The sequence below is a fragment of the Patiria miniata genome, unplaced genomic scaffold (genome assembly GCF_015706575.1).
Source record: "Patiria miniata isolate m_02_andy unplaced genomic scaffold, ASM1570657v1 HiC_scaffold_24, whole genome shotgun sequence".
In the NCBI taxonomy this organism is placed as follows: domain Eukaryota; kingdom Metazoa; phylum Echinodermata; class Asteroidea; order Valvatida; family Asterinidae; genus Patiria; species Patiria miniata.
The window spans coordinates 11,064,611-11,086,056 of NW_024037063.1; the positions used below are offsets into that span (position 1 = coordinate 11,064,611).

Below are 21,446 nucleotides of genomic sequence, written 5' to 3' on the forward strand. Positions count from 1 at the left end.
ATTGTGGCTAGAAGCCCTGCCAAATGCAGCACCATGCAACACTTGTCAAAGTAACAAGCCTGTCCATATCAGAAATGAGTGCCTGTGGCCACCGATTGGCTGTCCAAAGTATTAAACGCTGATATAGAAGTCACCAATGAATTTTAGTAGCAAAGGATATTTAGGTTCAAAGCCTTCCTTTCTTTTCATGTTGGGAGTTAATTTTTAGCTGCAGGATAGCGGCTCAACAAATCATCATGTCTCCGTTAATAGTTAATTAGTAGCAAACGTTGACATTGTCTATTGCTCTTACACATTTTGACCCATTTCAACCAAACTGTCGTCAAAAGTATCAGAAGCCCAGCCCCAACATGTTACATGACCAAACTGGGGTCAAAGGTCATCATGGGGTCACTGGGGTCAAAACCCGATTTTTTTTTTACTCAAAACACTACTCCGTCCAGAACTTACATGGTACAATCACAGACTCTGCATGAACACGGATTCGTTGGCCCACAGCTTCCGAGATATTTCCGATCGAGCTTGTTCAGACTGTGTAATCAGATAAATGTGAAGATATCCGAATTTTGAGAATTTTGAATTAATCACAGATTGACATGTACATTTTTTCTTCTTCCAGGATATCTGAATGAGCATGGTACGCTGAATCTGCCTCGCTTTGAGAAATACCTGATCCACTTGTCTAAGGTGAGTGATGCCTTTATTTTCATCAAACCTGAATGGTGTGGCTATTTGCAAAAACTGTACCTGATGCCAGTTTTTACTTAATGTGAATGCTGTTGCAAAGTGAATTAGAAGGCATTTAACATTTGCAGTGAAATTTTCCTGAGTTTAAATTTGTTGAACTTATGCAAATTAGCATAGCGAACACTTCATATGAAGACGTAAATTTGTCAATCAAATTAAGTTTTGCCTTTCGTAAATTTGTATTCACATTCATGCCGGGAATGAATTGGCACACAGTGTTTAAAATGTTCTGAAATAACTCCCTCTCTCCACTACTTTAGCAGCACAAGCTTATACATCAAAAAGTATACATTTCGATTTATGGTTGTGTGGAGCTCTTATGTTTCTAGTCATGGCTTTTAAAGTTTTTAATCAGTGCAGTTTATTTTTCCACATGCAATGAGCAACATCAACAGCATAAAAAATAGACCAAAGAAATTTAGTTTCCCATGAATATTTGTTTAGATATGGCCGCTGATTTGCCCAGGCTCACTTTTTCTGGGACACACTGTACTATAGTTTGGTGCACATTCAATTTAATAAAGAATGCTTTTGAGAAGCGGATTGGTTTAAAGGGAATGTACATCATTGGCTTTTGCTGTAATTTTCAGAAATGAACTATTTGAGGGGTTAGTATAATAGATCAAATATTGTTTCACTGACATGTTTGAAGTTTTGTGTTCGAAAATGCTGGAAAAACCAAGAAAAACAAAAATGTTCAAGTAGTCTGGTTCCCTGACTCCACTAAAGATAAAATGGATCAATTCATAGATGCCGGAAAATTGTAAGGTAAGGGAACCAGTCTAGCTGGCCTGCACCCGTTCATGAACATGTAACCAATAGCAAACAAAATTTGGACTGAAAAAAGTGTAAAGTTGGAGCAGTAGATGAAAAATAGTTAGGTTTTTCCAAAGGTGGTCGGCCGACCACCGTTGGAAATGTATACAAAAATACCATTTTCTTGAAAATGACTTCACACCAGGTGCCATAATTTTACAGGATGCTTTAGACTGTCATTTACCAACATCCTAGTAAGGTATTTCGTAAAAACTTGGTAGTTTTATTTTTTGATGTTTGCAAATGTTGTATATTCCCTTTAATACTGCCTTCATTGGCTTTCATAATATGCTATACTACACTAAGACGCATCAAACCACTTGTCTATGGCTAGCAATAAGACACTTGTCATAGGAGCATGTGTAAGTGCTGGCCATACAGTGTTGTGGGTGCAGCCCAAGCTGTCTACACACTTATAAGTATTTTCAATTATAGATAAATCAATGACCCATTACCTGCAGTGTATTGAGCACCACAGTTCAGTTTGAAAATTCCAGGCAAAAAAAGAAATCACTATGTACCCATGAATTGTGTGTCTGTGTTGCAGTTTGACAAGGAGAAATTTGAGGAGACGTTTTCAGACCTGTCCTTCTTTTCTGGGAAGACGGACATAAGAGCATGGAAGAGCAACCGAGCTCAAGCCAAAAAAGAACAAGAGAAAGAAAGACGTGCTGCCAAGGTAAATTTGAAGTTTATTAAATTCAATGTATCATTATGCAAAGACACTTTTAGTTTTGAAAAAAAAGTCGATGTCAATATAAGTCGTAATTTAATAACAAGGAAAATGCGTATTACTTTTGTACAACACGCATTGGTTTTACAATCGTGTTGAACCATGTTCTGACACCATCCAGGCCAACTCCAACAAGTTCTCGGTGCTGGACAGCTTGGATGATGTGATGGGACTCAAGCCTGGGGCTGGGTCAAAGGTCACCGGTCTGTCTTCTGATTCCAGTCAAGGTAGGTGTAATCCATAGTGTGTTCTTGTCAGTCTGAGATGAACCCCAACCCCAGGGCATGCCCCTTACTGTCCCAAGTTGTGAAATTTGTGTAAATTGTGCAGTGCATGCTATTAAAGCCTGTTCAATATCCATTCATTTTTGAATCGCGATATCATGATATCGCGGTATCCAATATTATCGTGATGACGTCATTTTTTCCCATTAACCCTCCTTTTGCTTGAAAGGTCACAAATGGTCCAAATTTCCTTCCTCACCTCCTGCTATACTTTTAAACACATGCTGGTCACCAATGGTCAGATAATGTATGTGATTAGTACATTGGTAGGTCAAAATCGGTCAACCAGTTTTGACTCTTGGGACAGCCATTGAACGGTACCACATGTTACTCATTATATGCATGGGAGGATAGTTGCCGGGCTTTAGGATGTTGATATTAGATTTTTCTTTGTGGAGGGGGGTGTTCAGATAATAACAATAATATGAATTTCTATTAGTTTTGCAATACAATGCTTTTTTGACCAGGCAACCCTGTAGCACAATGGGACATCCCATTTTATATTCAACAAACAATGGCACAGTTTGTTGACCCAGGGATTGCAAACAAAGCCGGGGGGGGGGGGGGGAATGTTTTTTTTATCAAGACACCATCAGTCACTTGCAACAATGTTCTAGTCAGTCAATACCATCACTTAACTGCACCTTTCAACTCTTGGATGATTTTTTAAAAAGTCAATAGCGGTCAGCAAATGGCCAGCATCAACCACTATTCAATAGGTCATAGCTGGTCAAATCATTCCCATGGTTAGATACTCCAGCAGTCACAACTGGTCAATCCTATACTTCTATGCACAGTTTTTCAATGGGTCACCAATGGTCACTTGACCGATTTTGACCCATGTAATAACAAGGTTCAGAATGCGCGTTTCCATAGGAGGGTTAATGGAACAATGGAATGATAAAAAACAACCACCAAAGTCACCACTACATCATGAGAGCCGCATGAAATAACCTGATGGTCCGCAAATGTCCTTAACAAAATCATTCGTTTTACTTGATTAGTCTCATAAACTTTGCCAAGTCAAAAACAAATTCCACATACAAAAATTGTAAAAATTACCTTGAATTGTTTGATAAATGTGCAAATAGAAGTGGATCTCATGTGAAAGGAACGATGATAGCATGCAATGCATGCACGGTGTGGCTGGTATTTTTGGTAGCCATTTTACATCATTGGTTGTCACACGTAAAACACATACTAGAGCTATAAGCAGCGACGATCGGAACCAAGACCAGACGTGTGCGACGAGTCAAAATAAAACTCATTTTCGTTATCCTCACATGAACGGCCACTGTGTTAGACCATGGAGTTATAAAAGCATAAACCCCAAGAAGGAATTTAAATTAAGATTGTCAGTTTCAGGATGCTTATGGAATTGTTCTTTAAATAATATTTGTTTTTTATTGAGGAGATTCTTTGGATGAGGAAGATGGCGATACATTTGAGGAAGAGTTCATAGCCCACAAGAGGGCCTACTACGATGACAAGTTTGAAATGGAAAACATCACTGAGTAAGTTCAATCACAAAAACTGTCACTAAAAGCCCACTTAATGTAAGCCAAAATGATTCAAAGTATCTCTGTGTGCAAGAATGAAGAGTTATCACTTTAGTAGTTTAATATAGCTCTCTGAGCTTAACCCTTAAGTCACTGTAGCTCCCCAAACCGCGCTGCTATTACTCGCTGTAGCGCTCGAAACTGCCCAAGCACTCTATGGTTTTATTGATTCTTCAGTGATGAATAAACGCAGTGTAATACAATGTAAGCACAGGTGTTTTTGGGCACTACAGGGATTAAAGGGTTAAAGCTCTTATGTGTACTTGTAAATGTTAACCTTTTTTGAAGTTGTTTTGCATTCAGGAGTAATTTGCTTGTGTTCAACAGCTGAAGCAGTTATTATTCGGACATATCTTTTATACACATTGAGGATTTTTTTGAGTATTGTTAAACATTTTCTACTGTCTCTTACAGTGAACAACTTTCTGTGATTGTGTACAACTACATCTTGGCAATCCAGTGGATCCTGGATTATTACTACAACGGTATTCAGTCATGGGGCTGGTGAGTAAGACTATTAGTTTTTGCGCGTACTGCGTGATGTTGCGCAGAACGCGGAGTGCTGGTGTAGTGTGCTGATTGGCTACATTAAATGAAAAAGGATGAGTTTGATGCACGCACGACGTCGTAAATTAACACCAGTCGACTGCAATTGATTCCCACCTATCGGGAACTTGTCGTAGAAATTGAAATGTTTCTACTCTAGACACAGATCATGACTGAACTCTTGCAACTGTTGATTTTTTTTTAATGCCGACTGATTCCGATCGTCTTAATATCATTGCAATTTTGTCAGGTCGCAAAAAAATTGCCGACTAATTTGTTTCCGACGGTCGTTGATCAGGCGTAGCATGATCCTGAAAAGTCAGTCGCTGACTGATCTGTGTCGTTGCAAGGTCGACCTGAGGGCGGCTAAAGACAAATTTCCTTCTGAAAGTTATGAATTTCAATATTTCAACCAACTATTTGACTTATGCCTACCTACATTGTACCTATTGGCCATTCTTTAAATTTGGGGTCCACTTTTTACCCTGTCCCTGTTACATGTGACATCTATGATTTTATAATTTTGATGCACTACTTAATGCAGTCATCCTTCAGGACTGATTACATGTATGAATAGCAAACTACCTACCCAACAAATAAACAGTCATGTGAAGTCATTCTTAATGATACTTGAATGGCAAACTACAAAGATTCCAGGGAACAGGGCCAGGGAAAATGTCACACAATGATACATGTACATTGGATCCGAAATTTATAGAATAATCCATCTAGCAACTATGCAGGTTAATATCGTAGGTTAACCCTCCTACTATTTAAACAGTCACAGACAGTCAAAATTTCCATCCACTGCCCTGCTATGCATGTACTTAACACAGGCTAGTCACCAACAGTCAGGTCACATGTCAAGCAAGCACTGTGACTAACACAGGCTAGTCACCAACGGTCAGATCACATGTCAAGCAAGCGCTGTGACTAGTCAAATTCACTCAAGAGACAAAGCAGGCTTGTTTGTGTTAACAGCTGGCGTATCAATCACAGGGCTGCCAACTTTGAGTAGAGGTTAGAGTGAGAATTCGACAATCGAGGTTAATCAGAACTAATGCGAGCGCAAAGCTCTAACGGTGTGGGGTTCGGCGCCCGCTCAAGGGCCTCGGAAAATGTTGGATTCTAAATGCTCTGTGGTGCGATCTGAGGCAATTTCTGACCACTTTAACCAATTTTTGTGAGCAAAAAATCATCATTTAAACATCGTTTTCGAGTTCGGAGTCAATTATTTTGTTTGTTACTTTTTTTAAGCGTGAGACATCCCGTGTGGGCATGAGAGCATGAGAATAACCTGAAATGCATGAGTCTCACGCTCAATGCGTGATAGTTGGCAGGCCTGCCCACAGTCAAAGCAAAGCAGTGTCAAGTGACATAAATGGTCAAAGCCAGTCAATCCTGCTTTATGTAGGCTGGGAATTCGTATCAATCTATAATATCAATCTAAAGGTTGAATTTGTTAACAGCAGGTCTCATATGTACATAAGTTTGTTTCTCTTAATACTCCAACTCTGCTTTCATTTCTCTTCATACTTTATCTTTATTGAGGTCAATAATGGTCCCAGTCTAGGACTGACTCACACTTCCATCATCTTTCCTCCTTCTGATCAAATGATGAATCCTGTGCAGGTACTACCCCTACCACTACGCTCCTTATATGTCTGACTTACGAGGATTCAGCAACTTCAAGCTCAAGTATGAGAAGGGTCAACCGTTCCTGCCTTTCCAGCAACTGTTGGGTGTACTGCCTGCTGCTAGTAAGGAACTACTTCCTGAACCTTACCAGGTATATGCTGTTCCCTTCAATCCACTTGTATTTTATCTTCATTTCTATTTTATCTGCATGCTAATTAGGGTTGAAAGTCAATTGGTCCTCACCTTAAGATCTCTGAACAACTGATACGTGTACAGTGAACTTGTCATATTGTACACATACCAGTATGTACAGGGTGTTTCAATAAAAAGGAAACCCAACTTTGAAGAACCAGTATGGACAGACTCAATGTTTACTGGCTATAAAACTGCTATCATCTGAAAGCGTAATCTCTGTGCTTTTCAATGATACCTTGTTTACATTTCCAGGGTCATGCATCACTGAGCGCCACTGTCATGAGATTTCGATGCAAAATTGCAGTTGGTTCACTTTCATGTCAAACACAATAGGCATGGTGTGCATGAGAATAAGTATTCAAGAAGAAGACACGAGTGCATAAAAAGAAAAAAACAAGTCGGGTTGGTTTCAGACATTTCCGTAACAATAGGCACACCGTGCCCAGTGGTTTTTATGCCCCGCGGCGAAGCCGAAGGGGCATACTGTTTCCGCCTTGTCCTTCCGTGGGTGGGTGTGTGGGTGGGTGAGCTTGTCTTACATACGCAGTGTGGACTTCCGAACAAAAGACGTCCACATAATGTAGGTAGCACCGACGTTGTGTGGACTTGCCCACGTCCACACAGTGTTTCCCCATTTCTGGAAAACAGGTTTAGAGGCATTTTTGGGTTAGGTTTATCTGTAGCAGAATGAAGAGAAACACTAAAGGGAATCATAGAAAAAAAATTGGGTTGAAAGAGTTTTCACAGTTTGAGAAAAATGATTTTTTTCACTGGTTTTTCTTAACTACACGAAAGCAATGGAAAGTCCACACTAGTCATGTGAAACAAGTATGAGCTTGTCTTACATACGCAGTGTGGACTTCCGAACAAAAGACGTCCACATAATGTAGGTAGCACCGACGTTGTGTGGACTTGCCCACGTCCACACAGTGTTTCCCCATTTCTGGAAAACAGGTTTAGAGGCATTTTTGGGTTAGGTTTATCTGTAGCAGAATGAAGAGAAACACTAAAGGGAATCATAGAAAAAAAATTGGGTTGAAAGAGTTTTTACAGTTTGAGAAAAATGAGTTTTTTCACTGGTTTTTCTTAACTACACGAAAGCAATGGAAAGTCCACACTAGTCATGTGAAACAAGTATGTGTGTGTGGGTGGGTGTGTGTTTGTGTCCGGATAAATCTTGTCAGCGCGATAACTTTAGAAATACTTAACATATGAACTTCAAATTTAGTTTGTGGATTGTTCTTGGTAATCCTAAGAAGCCTTTTGCATTTGGGGCCAAAAGGCCAAAGGTCAAGTTCACAGTGGCTAAAACAATAGAAATCTTGTCAGCGCGATAACTTGAAAAATACTTAACATATGAACTTCATATTTGGTTTGTGGATTGTTCTTGGTAATCCTAAGAAGCCTATTGAATTTGGGGCCAAAAGGTCAATGGTCAAGTTCACAGTGGCTAAAACAATAGAAATCATGTATTTATTCTGAGATTATAGGGATTAGGGATTAATTCATATAAAACCTACAGAAGACACTAATGCTGTCAATGAATGTTCCATGTGACCAAGGTACATGTAAGTTGATGTTAGAGTGGTGTTATGTCATGGGAACTGTCACGGTTGCGGGGCATTTGTGTTTGTAAACGCACCTGACTTGTTTTTGTTATGAAAGTGAACCAACTGCATTTTTGCATCTAATTTTCAAGACAATGATACTCAGTGATGCATGACTCAGAAAACCGAAACATGGTATCATTGAAAAGCATAGAGATTACGCTTTCAGATGGTACCAGTTTTATAGCCAGTAAACATATCGTCTGTCTATATTCACTCACAAATAATCATTTCACTCAGATTTCATATTGTTCTTGCCTATGGGTGACAATGGACCGATCCAGTAAGCCCCGCCCAGTGCGCACGTGGGCAAATTAACACGTGCTCCTCTCCAATGCCACACTGCATTTTCCTGCCGCGCCATACGCGCGCGTGCACGCATGTCGGACTTTTGTGCACGCATGTCGGACATAAATCACGGCTGTGATTGGTCAGAATACCATGGGGCAGTGCTTACTGGATCGGTCCATTGGGCCAGCGGTAGTGATCAGGCTTACTCAAAAGCCATCAGGAAGTCTTGTGGTTACAGCCTGGAGACCGATCCCAATGCAGCGTGCACACTGCATCCCAACGTGAAAAGACCAAGTGTGTTGGGCTGTAATGACTCTTGAAAAAAGATTCACGATCTTTTTATGCTTCTTTGTGAGTGATGAATGCAAAGTGTGTAGGAACACCACGTGGGAGTACATTTCTTAACCTAAAGGGAATGGTTCTGAAAAGAACCAGAGGTATAAAGACTTTATACCTCTGGTTCTTTTCAGAACCATTCTCTTTAGTTTGAGAAATTTATTCTCATATGGTGCTTCCGCAGACCTTTCATTCATTAGTATCTCCACCATGCAAAGCCTCAATTCTTTGTGACTATTTTGGCAGCATTTTCAGATAAACGGAGGTACCAGTACAGGCATTTTGAGTTACGGGGCACTAATGTACATGTTTTCTTATTCTCTTGACGGGAATGGAGCATTACTTCAATATTAACGTAGCCTGAATTTAAGGTTACTGTATGTCCAATATTGTTTGTTTCCTGTCTGTTTTTCTTTCTTTCCCAAAATTTCACATAGTTTTTAAATGATTGTCTAAAGGAGTGTTTTTCCAGATCTGATACACCTTGCCCTCTGGAGACATGCACACAATAGGGAACAAAATATTGTATACGTCTCCACAGGGCAATTTCTATAGATGAATACGTCTCCACAAGGTTTTCATGAAATTTATATATGGATTTTACTCAAAAACTAGGAATTTCCAAGGTGGGTTGATCTGTCGCAAATGGTAGAGTTTTAGAAAAGGGATATTAAGTCCGAAATTCAGCCAAAGAAATTAATTCTGGTTAAAATAAGAGCATTTTGAAACTGTACTTTAAAACTTGAAAACTTCAGTGCACGAGAACAAAGATTTGTCTCCACAAGGATACAAATTTCAGTATGTGTGTTCTCATACATAAACAATTGGAATAGTCTTTCAGGTTTTCTGTCGAGTAAACCAAAAAGCAGTTGTGAAGTTTTGCAATATTTATTGCAACCTAATTATAATTTCTGAAGGAACTGATTGCAGGGGTGTGAAATCTCAGCTTTAAAGCTGATTTCAGCTTTTTTGTGTGTTGGATTTCAGCTTTTTTCAGCTTTTTCCCTCACTTACTGTGTACAAAAGTATAGGAGATTTCCAAAGTTCAGCTTTTTTTTACACATTTTCCAACTGTTTTCAGCTATTTTTATCAGTGGTCACTCACACCCCTGTGATTGTTCTGGATGGCACCAAAAAGATTTTGTGAGATTCCCTGGCTGCACAGGCCGTGTTCTGCCCACATTCCTGCTTTGTAGTAATACAAAAGAGCGGTCATGATGCATTTAATATGAGATGGAAAAGGAAAGGCTTGGAACACTAGTCAACATTTTCTGTGAACTTCCCCTCAGAAACTGATGACCATGGACAGCTCCCCCATTATTGACTACTACCCATTGGACTTTGCCAGTGACCTCAATGGCAAGCTACAGCAGTGGGAGGCAGTTGTGCTCATTCCATTCATCGATGAGGTGAGTTTTTAAAATTCCCTTCCAAGATGTTTTTTTTTCAAGTCTCCAGGGGTCCATTTCAAGGAGTTGCTAATCACAGAAACTTTCTAAAGACACAAATTTATCTTCAATTAGAAAAACTCTGAATTCTCCAACTCCATAACAGGATCACAGATTAGCGTTTGTATCTAGATGGAATCTCCTCTCCCCATATTATCTTTGGGGCATAAAATCTGCTGTCACACTGTATATTAAACTAGGGATACCACTTTTCCGGCTTTAGCTGGAATTCCGACTTTTTCATCTTTTGGGAAAAAAGTCCAGCATTCAGTCCCTTCCCAGGCTGGAAAATACTAAATTTTTTAAATGGGTACGTTTTGTCATTTAGCGAATATGTTGCACGTTTGATTGTCACTCATGAGCCAGTGAGAAAATTGGTTTCGCGCTTTGTGCTATCAAAGTACTAGACTGGTACCGAGTGCACTCGATCAAACCTAAGTTTTCTACATGGATGTACAGAATCCATTTGTGCACTGCTGGTTATTGATAATTTAAAAGTTGAGTGTACCGGTTAGAGTCTAGGATAATTATACACGTGCTACTCTGTGATGATTGCCATGCCAGCGGTTACATAAATGTATGTATTGTACATGTGAATGGTATTACAATGTGAGTATGTATGCGCATTGCGATTGTGTGATTTTTTTCCAGCCCTGGAGCAAAAACCCACTGGCATCCAAGCTTAACCCTCACCACACCCCCCTTTCCCTCCCCCACCCTTCAAAATCAGTCAAGAGGTTTTGGAGGATTGTTAAAACTCCGTCTGAGGCAATTATTCCCTACTCAAAGGGTTTAGTCTGACATGATTTCTTTCATTTTTCAATTGTCTAGAAACGTCTGCTAGCTGCAATGGATGATGTCAGTAAGTACCTGACAGAGGAGGAACGTAGTCGCAATCGGCACGGACCTCACCTGATGCACATGTATGAGGAGACAATGAACTACAAATACCCATCCTCACTGCCTGGCCACTTCCCTGACATCAATGCATGTAGGGTCAGGTAAGACAGGGGACTAGACCTAATAGGGTGGAACTGCTGAACAAAAAAATATTTCTATAAAGCAAGTGTATGTACTGAGGAAAAAAAATCAGCTTAAAACGGTCACAAGGTGACACTCTTTAACCGACCTAGTGGGAAGTCAATATACATGATACACAGAGAAATATGTAAAATCCTTTAAAACCCTGCAGGTCAGTTTCAGGTGAAGGGATATGAAGTGTTGTTAAGTGACTAGCCTCTTCACACTAGAGCCTCTCAACCCAGGTTGAACTCAACCCTGGGTGAACCCAGTGCTGCCCGGGTTGAGTTTTTTATTTTTCAACCCTGCGTTCAACCCCGCATCGTTTCACACTTGTTTCATGCAAATCAAGCCTATCATGCTCAGTTACTACTGTTTTGAACCCTGGCAAGAATTTCAACCCAGGTTGAAAATCTCAACCCTGGTCTGGAGCAGGGTTGAGTTCAACCCAGGGCGAAATCAATCTCGGGTTGACACAGGGTAGACGCAGGGTTGAAATGCTTCAAGTGTGACACGATGCGTGTTTTCAACCCTTCGTCAACCCTGCGTCAACCCCGAGATTTGTCTAGTGTGAAAAGGGCTAGAAGAGAGAGTCACAGCACCAAAAACAGTACTGTGGAGAGCAGTGAAGTGTGACTGAATCTGCCTGCTTGCCCTGAGCTTAACCACACCAAAGAATTGTGCAGGGATTTGAAGTGTTATACATACCCCACAGAAGATTACCTGGAAAGAATTTTGAAGTCTGGGTGCTAGCTCTTTCGGAAAAAAAGTGGTTTGGCAAAACTTTAAGGGTTGTGAAGTGCAGAAGCCTAGGAGGTGAATAAAAAACCCCACTTATTTGACTGACATCTCCCTGATGCAAATGCCATCATCCAACAAACTTCTCCCAGTTAATATAAAGAATCAGGTGGTTATGATCATAACATCAGCTCTGTTCTTTCTTGCAGGTGCCAGGAATTAGACAAGGGTATATTTCATCTGGATCCCAGGCAGCTGAGACAAGGTCTATGTGCAGGCACTAAGACCGGTGTCTACTTCCCTGGCTTCCCCACGCTGCATCATCTCAAATTCACTGTACGTATTACAAGCCCCTTAACCCTAAACAACACAGGGCATGTGGTGTATAAGTCTGCGGGACCTTGCTTTATTGAGCCATCAACACCAGCGCATAAACGGCCAATTGTGGAGTTATAACACCTCACCTACAGATTCTGTATCTTGATTGGCCGAGAGCGAGTCACATGGCATTCGGTATTTTTGCTATCTTGCTGTGCACAGCCAAAAGTACTATACCCATAGCAACCAAAGTACTATACCCGTAGCAACCAGAGTACTATGCATAAGAACCAGTAGTGTGTGAAGGGGTAGTTTGGAAAGTGCAAGTAAATTGTTTTATTGTATTTAGATTAAATTAATCAGTTATCGCCTAAAATCAAGCAGAATCTGTGGGAGAGGTGTTATAAAACACATATTGACTGCTTTATGGATCACCTCGGGAGGCTTGTTTTACTACACCACTCAAAGCAGTCAATATTGTATACTAGTCTCATACAATAGTTGTATCCTGCTGCAGTTGGTAACCACAGACTGTGAGGCAGTTTAGCCTTGAGATTTTTGACATGATGGACTTGCTACACTTGACAGGTTTGTCATTTTGACAAGTGTTGCATGCTGCTGCATTCAGCAGGGTTTCTAGGTAAACTAAATAGGGTTACAAAGTTACTAGGCAACAGTGCTAATAGCTCTAAAATGGAACTTGACAAAAGTATTTGATGTCAAAATAAGGAATAAGAAATAACGCATTTGCAGTTTACTGACACATTTTTATCTTGATTTCTTTTTTGATGTCAGACCCAGCTCAGAAAGGACGATATAAAAATCTTCCAGCAAAACAGCCGAGGAGAGAGCATCATTCTCAGCATTCAGACTGACAATGCTGATGTGGTAGGGGCCTTATTTGCTTCTTCTGTTTAGTTTGATTTTGGGAGGGAAATTAGAATCCTAATATATGAAAATTGCAAGAGGAAGGAATGTAGCCTGTGACTTACATAAAATAATGTAAGCAGTTTTGACATTAAACTGATCGGAAAGACTTGATGAAAAAAAGATGGTTGTAGCCAGTGAATTGTTTGGAAAACCCAACTATTTTGAATGTAATAATGAATGCACCTAGGTATATGCAGTGCTGTAGTTGAGTACATTTTCATGAATCATTACAAGTTTGAATACTTTGCCATGAGTCTGAGTAGAAAGAACCTTGCCATGAGTACGGGTACCAGCAGGCGTACACGCATTCACTGCATATATTTAAGTGTGAGTACGAGTACATTACGAGTACATGTATGAGTACGGGTACATTTTGAGAGTAAGAGTATGAGTTCTGTCCGTGAGAGCAAGCTCATTTCAATGGGCACACATGTTCCTGAGGACTTTTTTTCTGTCCAGGGAGGCATTAAACTTGTGAATAAAGCCTACCAATGATAGAAAATGTGTACGAGTGTGAAAAAGTGTACTTGTTTAGGAGGTTGGTGAAGCAGCCAATATATTTTGTAATAACTGACTACATATGATGTACACAATCGATACATTTGTATGCAAGGGCGGATCCAGAACACAATTTTTTTGGGGGGGGGGCATAAAAATTGTTGGTCCCCCAAAAAGTGGGTCCAAAATAGATGTTGCCATTGAACTATTATGAAGAGACCAGACTGCATGCAATTTACATAATTTATGCATCGTTATGGTAATTTCAGGAGGCCGGGGATGTGGCCAATGAAGTATTTGGTAAGAACTGCTTTGCTGAATGGCCACATCTGAAGGAAGTCAAAGTTGTTGCCGTAGCAGATGACACAACCAGGTAATAGAAATAACTCTGTTGAAAAGAATGTCACCAAAAAGGTAAAAGTGCACAATTAAGTACAGTATGATCTCAGCATGTGATGTACAGCATGTGATCAGAAAAATTGCGAAAAATACACAAAGATGACCCGTCTGCTGAGTGGCAATTGTCTGCGAAGCAGGTGGCTCTACAGCTGCTGAGCAGGCAACAATGTATTGAGTAAATTATAGTGAACGAAATTTTATAGCACACTGCCATATTTTGATTGATTACAGCAAAACATGTTTCGTATACTAAATACCGTAAATAAAATTTTGGACAACAAAAAAATGTGCTCAAATTGCTTACTGATAAATCCTTTATGATTTCAACTGCATACAACGTGCTTCAGACACTGTGTGTTTCATACTCAACATGCTTCATACTCTGTGTATACACAACTATACTCTACTGTGTGCATATATATACACAAGTTCTGAATGTGTACAAACCCACATGGGCCTCATTCACGAGTTGGCCATATTGAATTGAAAGTTGGGTAAAATCTTAATTTTTGGAACTTGCGAAGAGAAAGTTAATTTATAATAAATTCCAGTCTGCTTCAATGAATAATTTTATAATTTGTAATTAAACATTCCCTAATGTTAAAAGCTATATTTAGAAAAAAAATGACAGTAAAATAAGGCTGCATTGTGCCTCCATAAATAGTCTTTGCCATCCCCTTCAACAGTTAACAATTAATGACATACATTCGGGGAACTCGACAAAAAGGCCAACTCGTGAATAAGGCCCATTGTCTTATAGTGGGTAGCAGGCATAGCAACAATGCGTTCAAGAATGCCCCCCCATCTGTCTCTATGTCAGATTGAGGAGGTACTTGTGCAATGAGTCCGTTAAAGAACATATATGACAGTAACTGTATTGCCAGGTTGCCAAAGTTGGAGAGATTAATTCAGTCTATGTGACCTTTGACCCAGGTATGAGCTGGTTGAGAGCAAGCAGAAGAGCCCTGAAGAGGCGGAGAAGCCAAGCGTCAAGAAACGTGACATGTCTGATTTTGATGCTGCTGTCTGGGTCAAAGATATCAAGGCAATTCAGGAAAGGTAGAAAACACTTTTTACGTTTCTAGTTCTCTTGTTTATTCAAGTGTTTGTGTAGTTTTTTTTATTAGCTTAGTAGCATTGTAAACTAAAAGGATAAAAACGGCCTCTGAAATTTTATTTAAGAAAGTATCAGACCTGACAATGAAAGGGATATGAAAGGTTATATGCACACAGTAAATGATAGTACAGTGGAACGTGGCTATACCGATCACTGCTATACTGAACATCCTCCTTGGCTTTTTTGGTACAAAATGTACCGAACATTGTTGTTGAAAAATGTCAACGGAAGAGTGACTAGTGGCTGTTATTTCCCCAAGGAATAGCAGGGAAACATTGCTGTTGGTAGTAAGCTCAAAAACTGAGTAATTACATGATTCAATAGTCGGCATGTGTTCAAAGTCGTCTTTCAGTAACTACCAGGGCGTGCAGGGTGAAGTTCTGCAGGGCGCTATTTATTGAAAAGTGAGTACTGGAGCACCAGCAGCTTAAAATCGCTATACCGAACGATCACTTTTATGAACAATTTCTGTGGATCCCCTGATGTTCGTTATAGTGGCGTTCCACTGTATGCAAACACTTATGAGAGTTCCGTGTCCACACACTACATGTGTTTTGATTCACGCACCTGTAGTGCAAAGTATTTGCGACTAATTTTCATCAGATTGTGCATAACGTCTTTGCTTTAGGCATATGACGGCAGTGTGTCTGCCCAGTTTTGTCTGTCTTTGTTATGCTAAAGAGATGTAAATGTGTATTCAGGTCAAAATCAGGAAAAGGAGTTGAACGTGCATTCAGGAAATTACATAAAAAAAAAAAAAAACAATTGAAAACTTTGGTATAAATCTAAAAGAGATACTTGCAGTCTGAATTGATTTTGAACAAAGCAAACCATACATCACAGTTACATGTACATCCCAATTGGTTGATTCAATCGACAAGGGTTTTCTGGCCTACTTTTCAGGCTTTTTGTGGTTACAGTTGTCAGCAGGGAAAAATGTTCAAATTTTTTTTTTGAAAACTGTTGCTGTCAGTTTATGTGCAGTGAGGTTTGAGAATTTTCAAGGAATTGATTGGTGGGTCATTTGAATATTTTGTCTGATATTGTTTCTCACATAGGTACCACAAGAGGAAAGGAGTGATGATCGGGCCGTCCTATGTCTTGATCTATGCTTGTCCCTTAATGGGAAGACGGTAAGAATTAATAGCCATCAAATCCTGACATCTCATCACATTTGAAGGTGCTCATCTTTGACTCTTTGACATGTGTCAAATTGTTATTTTTCTAGAAATAAGCCAGCTGTAAAATTATTCTTCTCATCGTGTCCACTCCACAACAAGCTAAATTTGATTAAGCCAAAGCTGAACGCATTTCTCCACATCTTTATTGTACATTGCAAGGTCAGCAGCTGTGCAAGGATCTTGTAGTAGAGGGCATCTCTAAGGGTAGTTTGTGGCTCTACGCCACAATCACACATGGTGTCATTGCAGGAACTATATCTCCACTTGTTGAGTGTCACCTTGGCAACTCCAGTTCTTAGTCGGTTGAGGCATTTCCACTTTGCAAAGCTTCGTCTGCACCAGGTGGTAGTTGTTCTCTAGCCATCAGTTCCATAGTTGCCTCACTTGTAGTGTCAGGCTCATTAGGAATCACGGCTATTCCTTGACTTCAGGCGACTCTGAACTGTAAAATAACTCCATTGGAGTGAGGATTTTGTTGTCTCTTTACGCACAAGGAAACTCTTTTGGTGTCAGTAAAATTATGCTGGTTTTTAATAACAAGAATGGTGGAGTTGTGCATCCTCGCTCTCAGGCATTGAATCCCAATATTGCGACTTGATTGTTTCCAAATTGTGTGTAAGACCTTTCTAGTGAAGTGTCGTTAAAATGGAAGGCTTAGCTTTTCCGAGTCACAAGTCGTCTCTTCTTGCTGAAAGTTTTTACTTTAACAAATTTCTGAATTTAATGGGTTTTTGGTAACAACACAAATGCTGCCAATTACCTTTTCCCCCAGTGGACTTCCTCTCCATTTTCATTTTGCCAAAACTTGGTTGTGGGCTGTTCTCAATCATCATTCATATTGATCAATGCTTTGAGTGCTTATTCAGATGAGATAGTAATATTCACTTTTTTCAGCAGTATATTGCTTGCATGTAATTTTTGGTAGGTATGTGAGTGGACATAGTGGAGTGGTGACGTTAGAGAAGCAATGGTCAAGTACTCCAGTCACCTACGCATACCAGATGATGGTCAAGGTAAGACTACCACAAACTGATCTCTATATAAAGACTGCATAGCGGATATCCACACACCAGTCACACAGTAGACTTTGCATATTGACCAATTCGCACACGCTGTATCAAGAGTTGATGCGCATTTTGGTCACGTACACGTATGATGATGTTCTAAAAAGAACACATTTCCGTAGTGATTATTATTTCCAAAACGCCTAAAAAGTGAACTGCGGCATTAAAAAAAGTAAACCACGACGTTAGAAAAATTGTAAACCATGGTCAGTGGTGGTGGTCAAAATATAAGTCAGAGAATCGCGATGTTACAAACGTAATCATGCTGTCTATAAAGACGGCAACTTGTCCTTCGTAGGTCACCAGCCGGTCTCACCAAAATGACGTCAAATTCATTCATTGTGCGGCTCTTTATCTGCTATTCAGCAGGGGTGTGATTTTTCCGGATTTCTGGATTTTTAGTCTAACGTCTGCGGAATTTTATGCGGATTCCGGATTTCCAACGTTTTCTGTTTCCGTAATATCCCCCAAAACTTCTGGCAAAATATAGGCCATAATTTACGATAATGGATTGACTGGTGACACAAGTCTAATAAGCAGTGTGGTCAAGAACCTGATAGACATCAATGCAGTGTGCGCAGTGGAGCACTTGAGGACCAGACTAAAAATCATTTTCAATCGGTTTGCACCTCGTGTTTGTATATCGCGTGTGGATGTGTGTGTATTGTGAATGTATTGTGCAGTGACGATCGTGAGCTAGCAATTCGCAATCACATTGGTGTCAATATTGCCGCGATTTTGTCAAGGAATTTAAGAGTATGGTGGGAAGAACTGGTAATAAAGTGTCACTGTGGATGGAAATCAGTTTGAGCTGCAGTAGTGCTTTGAAAAATAGCCACCACCAACACAAAATTTCAAAAATGTTTTGGAAGCCTGGGACTGGAGTTTAAAGTAAGATTACTATAAACTTTTTAAGCACCGTTCATATTTTTTGTGTGAATCGTTTCTTTTTCTCTGCAAACACGCAAAAGTAATAACATCACACATAGGAAAGACATTATTGAATCAATCACGTATGGATTATATTATTTAATGACCAGACATTTTTTCCTAATTTTTCCCCCATTTATGTTCTTTACTGAAGCGACAAAATTTGCAAACATTACAGAAATTATACAGTACATAAAATGTACATACCCTATATATGGACATACAGTACGTGCATGTATACATGTACATCTATACAAGTACATGTACAATAATACATGTACATGTACAATATATACATGTACATGTACATGTATACATGTCAACCGAAGTTCGTGGATTTTTCATTTTTGTCCAATCACACCCCTGATTCAGTCTTTTTATAGAGATCAGTGCTACCATACCCTCCCTCTAACTCACTAGCAACCTATATCACCTGACCTATAGATTCTGTCTCTTGATTGGCTAAGGACACACTGTGTGCTATTTGTTTATTGAACCTCATACATGTACGTATTCACAAGGAAGCATGGTTCTTTCATTGGCTCATGTTTCCAAAACATCAGGGAAGTTTAAAGGGCATTATGGCATGAAATCCCAGAAAAACGTATGTTTTAGATTGTTAACATATCCTATTTCAAAGGTAACTAACCTAATGTCGTACCGTTCCCGAGACAAGAGAAAAAAAAGTGGTGGTTTAAATTGGGCGCGGCAGACATTTTGTGGCATGCGCATACTTATTTCCAGCCATTTCTATCCAATGTACGCCATTCATTATGTTATTTATATCGGGCTGACTGCATCCTCAAATTACATCGAATATTTTTTGCTTACCGAAGCAAATTTTGCGCCACTGGAAGCTGCCAGCATGGTTGTTGACAACAGCTGTGAGTTTCTGTGTCCTTGATTGTGTGGGAACCGGCGAAATTTGTTATAATGCCCGTATGAGGATAGTTTCCGGGTACTTTTACTGACGAAATATTGCAGTCATCCAGGTGCTTTTATGAAAGCATAAAATACGCTGATTTATTTTCTTTTAATGGAAGCTTGATATAAATAATAATGAACAATGTTTCATCTCGCACCAATCCTTACAGGATATAGCTGTACATGACTCCACCTTCAAACAATTCAAGACACTGGAGGAGGTCTTTCCGAAGGACTCGCATTGCTTCATGCTGGGGGCACCTAACTATGGCTGTCAGGGTAGCGTTGTGGACATAGAGGCAGGCAGGATTCGTGTCTTGCTGTCATGTCCCGTGGAGCCCAACCTCAACCAACTCAGGAATTCTCAGAGTGTAAGTAACCAGTACCCTTGCAGTGGTCTGAGTATCACCCGTTATCCACGGAGCCAAGTCCTGCATAAGTAACGTATGATATGTCTAGTCATGCAGATATATGCAAGCCATGCGCCAGCCAATCGGAGCCGACTTTACTAAATCATGACGTCTTTCATTCATAAATCAGGACTAAATGGTTTGATTGGTCAATTTAGATGCAGTGTTTTGTAATACAACAGCCAGGCGCATATCGCGTACCATGATACAGAGCGTGTGACACAGTTTTTTTTATCCATTGTCTATGACGCGCAGTGGGTGAATGATCGAAGACCCGATATAGAAAGCGCCTGCTGATTGGTCAAAATCTAGGAGGTCAAGAGGCAGGGTCTTGCCTAATTAATCAGCAAATCTGCTCACATATTTCATAGACTACTCTTGCAGAGGCTAAGGGTAAATTTCATTGTCGAATATTGTGTTTACCGGAGAGGTGTTTTCCTCTGAGGTTTAAGTGTGCCTTTTTATGGGCTCACAGCTTTGTTCGCTGTGAAGTAGACAGAGGCTCTGTTGGCAGACAATCATTCGCTAGCCAGCACTTTGAAATTGGCACCTGTAGTTAACATGTGACTAGTGACTACGATTGCAAAGTACTGTAGTTTTGAGAAATGTAGTTTTAGTACATGCATCTGGAGTGCTGTGGCCCCGTGGTCTGGAGCATGTGATCTGCAGGTAATTCTGCAGGTTGTGGGTTCAAGTCCAGCCTGGGGTCATGGTGCGTGTGCCCTTTGGCAAGGCACTTTTGTCACTCGTTGCTTCTCTCCACCCAGGAGTAAATGGTTACCTGTGAGGGCAAAGATGGGTATTGTGATTGATTTCAGCTACTTTGTGCAGGAATGGCAGCATCAAGCTGTATACCCTCCAGGGATCTGAGATTGTCTTTGGAATGTTTCGTTGGCCCAATGTGTAGGGTAATAATGATGAAGTGCTTTAATACACATTATTATCTGTCCTAAGGTAATGGGGGTACAGTCAAGCATCATTAAACAATAACAGTCTGCAATGTTGTTACATTTTCACTAAGTATTGACCATTTTAAGATCATGAACTAGGAATGTTGGGCTCTCGCAGTCTTTACTTTGGGATTTGGATCATATTGATTACATGTAGGTCATTCCTGAATGCGTGGCTAGAATGAACTCCGACAGCTGTTTAATTTTACTTTTCACCTATAATCAGGAATCCAGGGGCCGTTCCTTGGACTGATATGTCCTCCAAACGAGGACACACATTTGTAATTTGACCATGTGAATTAGACCCTGTGAATTAGACCCTGTTTTGTCTTCTCCTCTATCTTTGCTCAGCACTATGAAGTCCAGTACCTGCCTTCTTACATCCTTGCCCAACGTCTTAGCCTGCCATCACTCATCATCTCACGGTTAACTGGCAGCATCTTTGTCGGCAGAGGATCCAAACATAGGTGAGTCTCAGCGCAGAGCAAGACCTAGCCCGTGATGGTTCCACTAGTAGCAGCCTTGACTGCACAGCCTAATGTCCGACAAAAATTTGACATGGGTGCAATTATGCATGACACATGGAGTAAGGCATTGGGGAGAGGCACATGTTAATGCCCACATGTGAAAGTAGGCAGAGTTACTGGCCAGATCCCAATGGTACATTATGTGCCAGCAGGCGCGGATCCAGAGGGGGGGTTTTGGGGGTCCAACCCCCCCCTCAGCTCTGTCAAATTTTGTTTTTCCCATACAAATTCCAAAAAAAT

The 21,446-nt window shown here is 40.2% G+C and overlaps 1 protein-coding gene across 2 annotated transcripts in view; it reads left to right on the top strand.

Moving 5' to 3' along the window:
• Positions 1 to 21,446, top strand: part of LOC119731594 (5'-3' exoribonuclease 1-like) — a 50,778-nt gene that overhangs the window by 7,812 nt on the left and 21,520 nt on the right. The window contains exons 7-22 of one of the 2 annotated variants that reach the window (XM_038204787.1): positions 620 to 687; positions 2,111 to 2,242; positions 2,418 to 2,523; positions 3,992 to 4,094; positions 4,554 to 4,643; positions 6,318 to 6,474; positions 10,042 to 10,161; positions 11,032 to 11,201; positions 12,168 to 12,294; positions 13,072 to 13,164; positions 13,974 to 14,077; positions 15,037 to 15,162; positions 16,279 to 16,353; positions 17,327 to 17,414; positions 19,490 to 19,690; positions 21,031 to 21,146. In XM_038204787.1, the coding sequence (XP_038060715.1) occupies positions 620 to 687; positions 2,111 to 2,242; positions 2,418 to 2,523; positions 3,992 to 4,094; positions 4,554 to 4,643; positions 6,318 to 6,474; positions 10,042 to 10,161; positions 11,032 to 11,201; positions 12,168 to 12,294; positions 13,072 to 13,164; positions 13,974 to 14,077; positions 15,037 to 15,162; positions 16,279 to 16,353; positions 17,327 to 17,414; positions 19,490 to 19,690; positions 21,031 to 21,146 (1,876 nt within the window). The remainder of the gene's footprint in view (positions 1 to 619; positions 688 to 2,110; positions 2,243 to 2,417; positions 2,524 to 3,991; positions 4,095 to 4,553; positions 4,644 to 6,317; positions 6,475 to 10,041; positions 10,162 to 11,031; positions 11,202 to 12,167; positions 12,295 to 13,071; positions 13,165 to 13,973; positions 14,078 to 15,036; positions 15,163 to 16,278; positions 16,354 to 17,326; positions 17,415 to 19,489; positions 19,691 to 21,030; positions 21,147 to 21,446) is intronic. The other variant, XM_038204788.1, reaches the window with a different exon arrangement.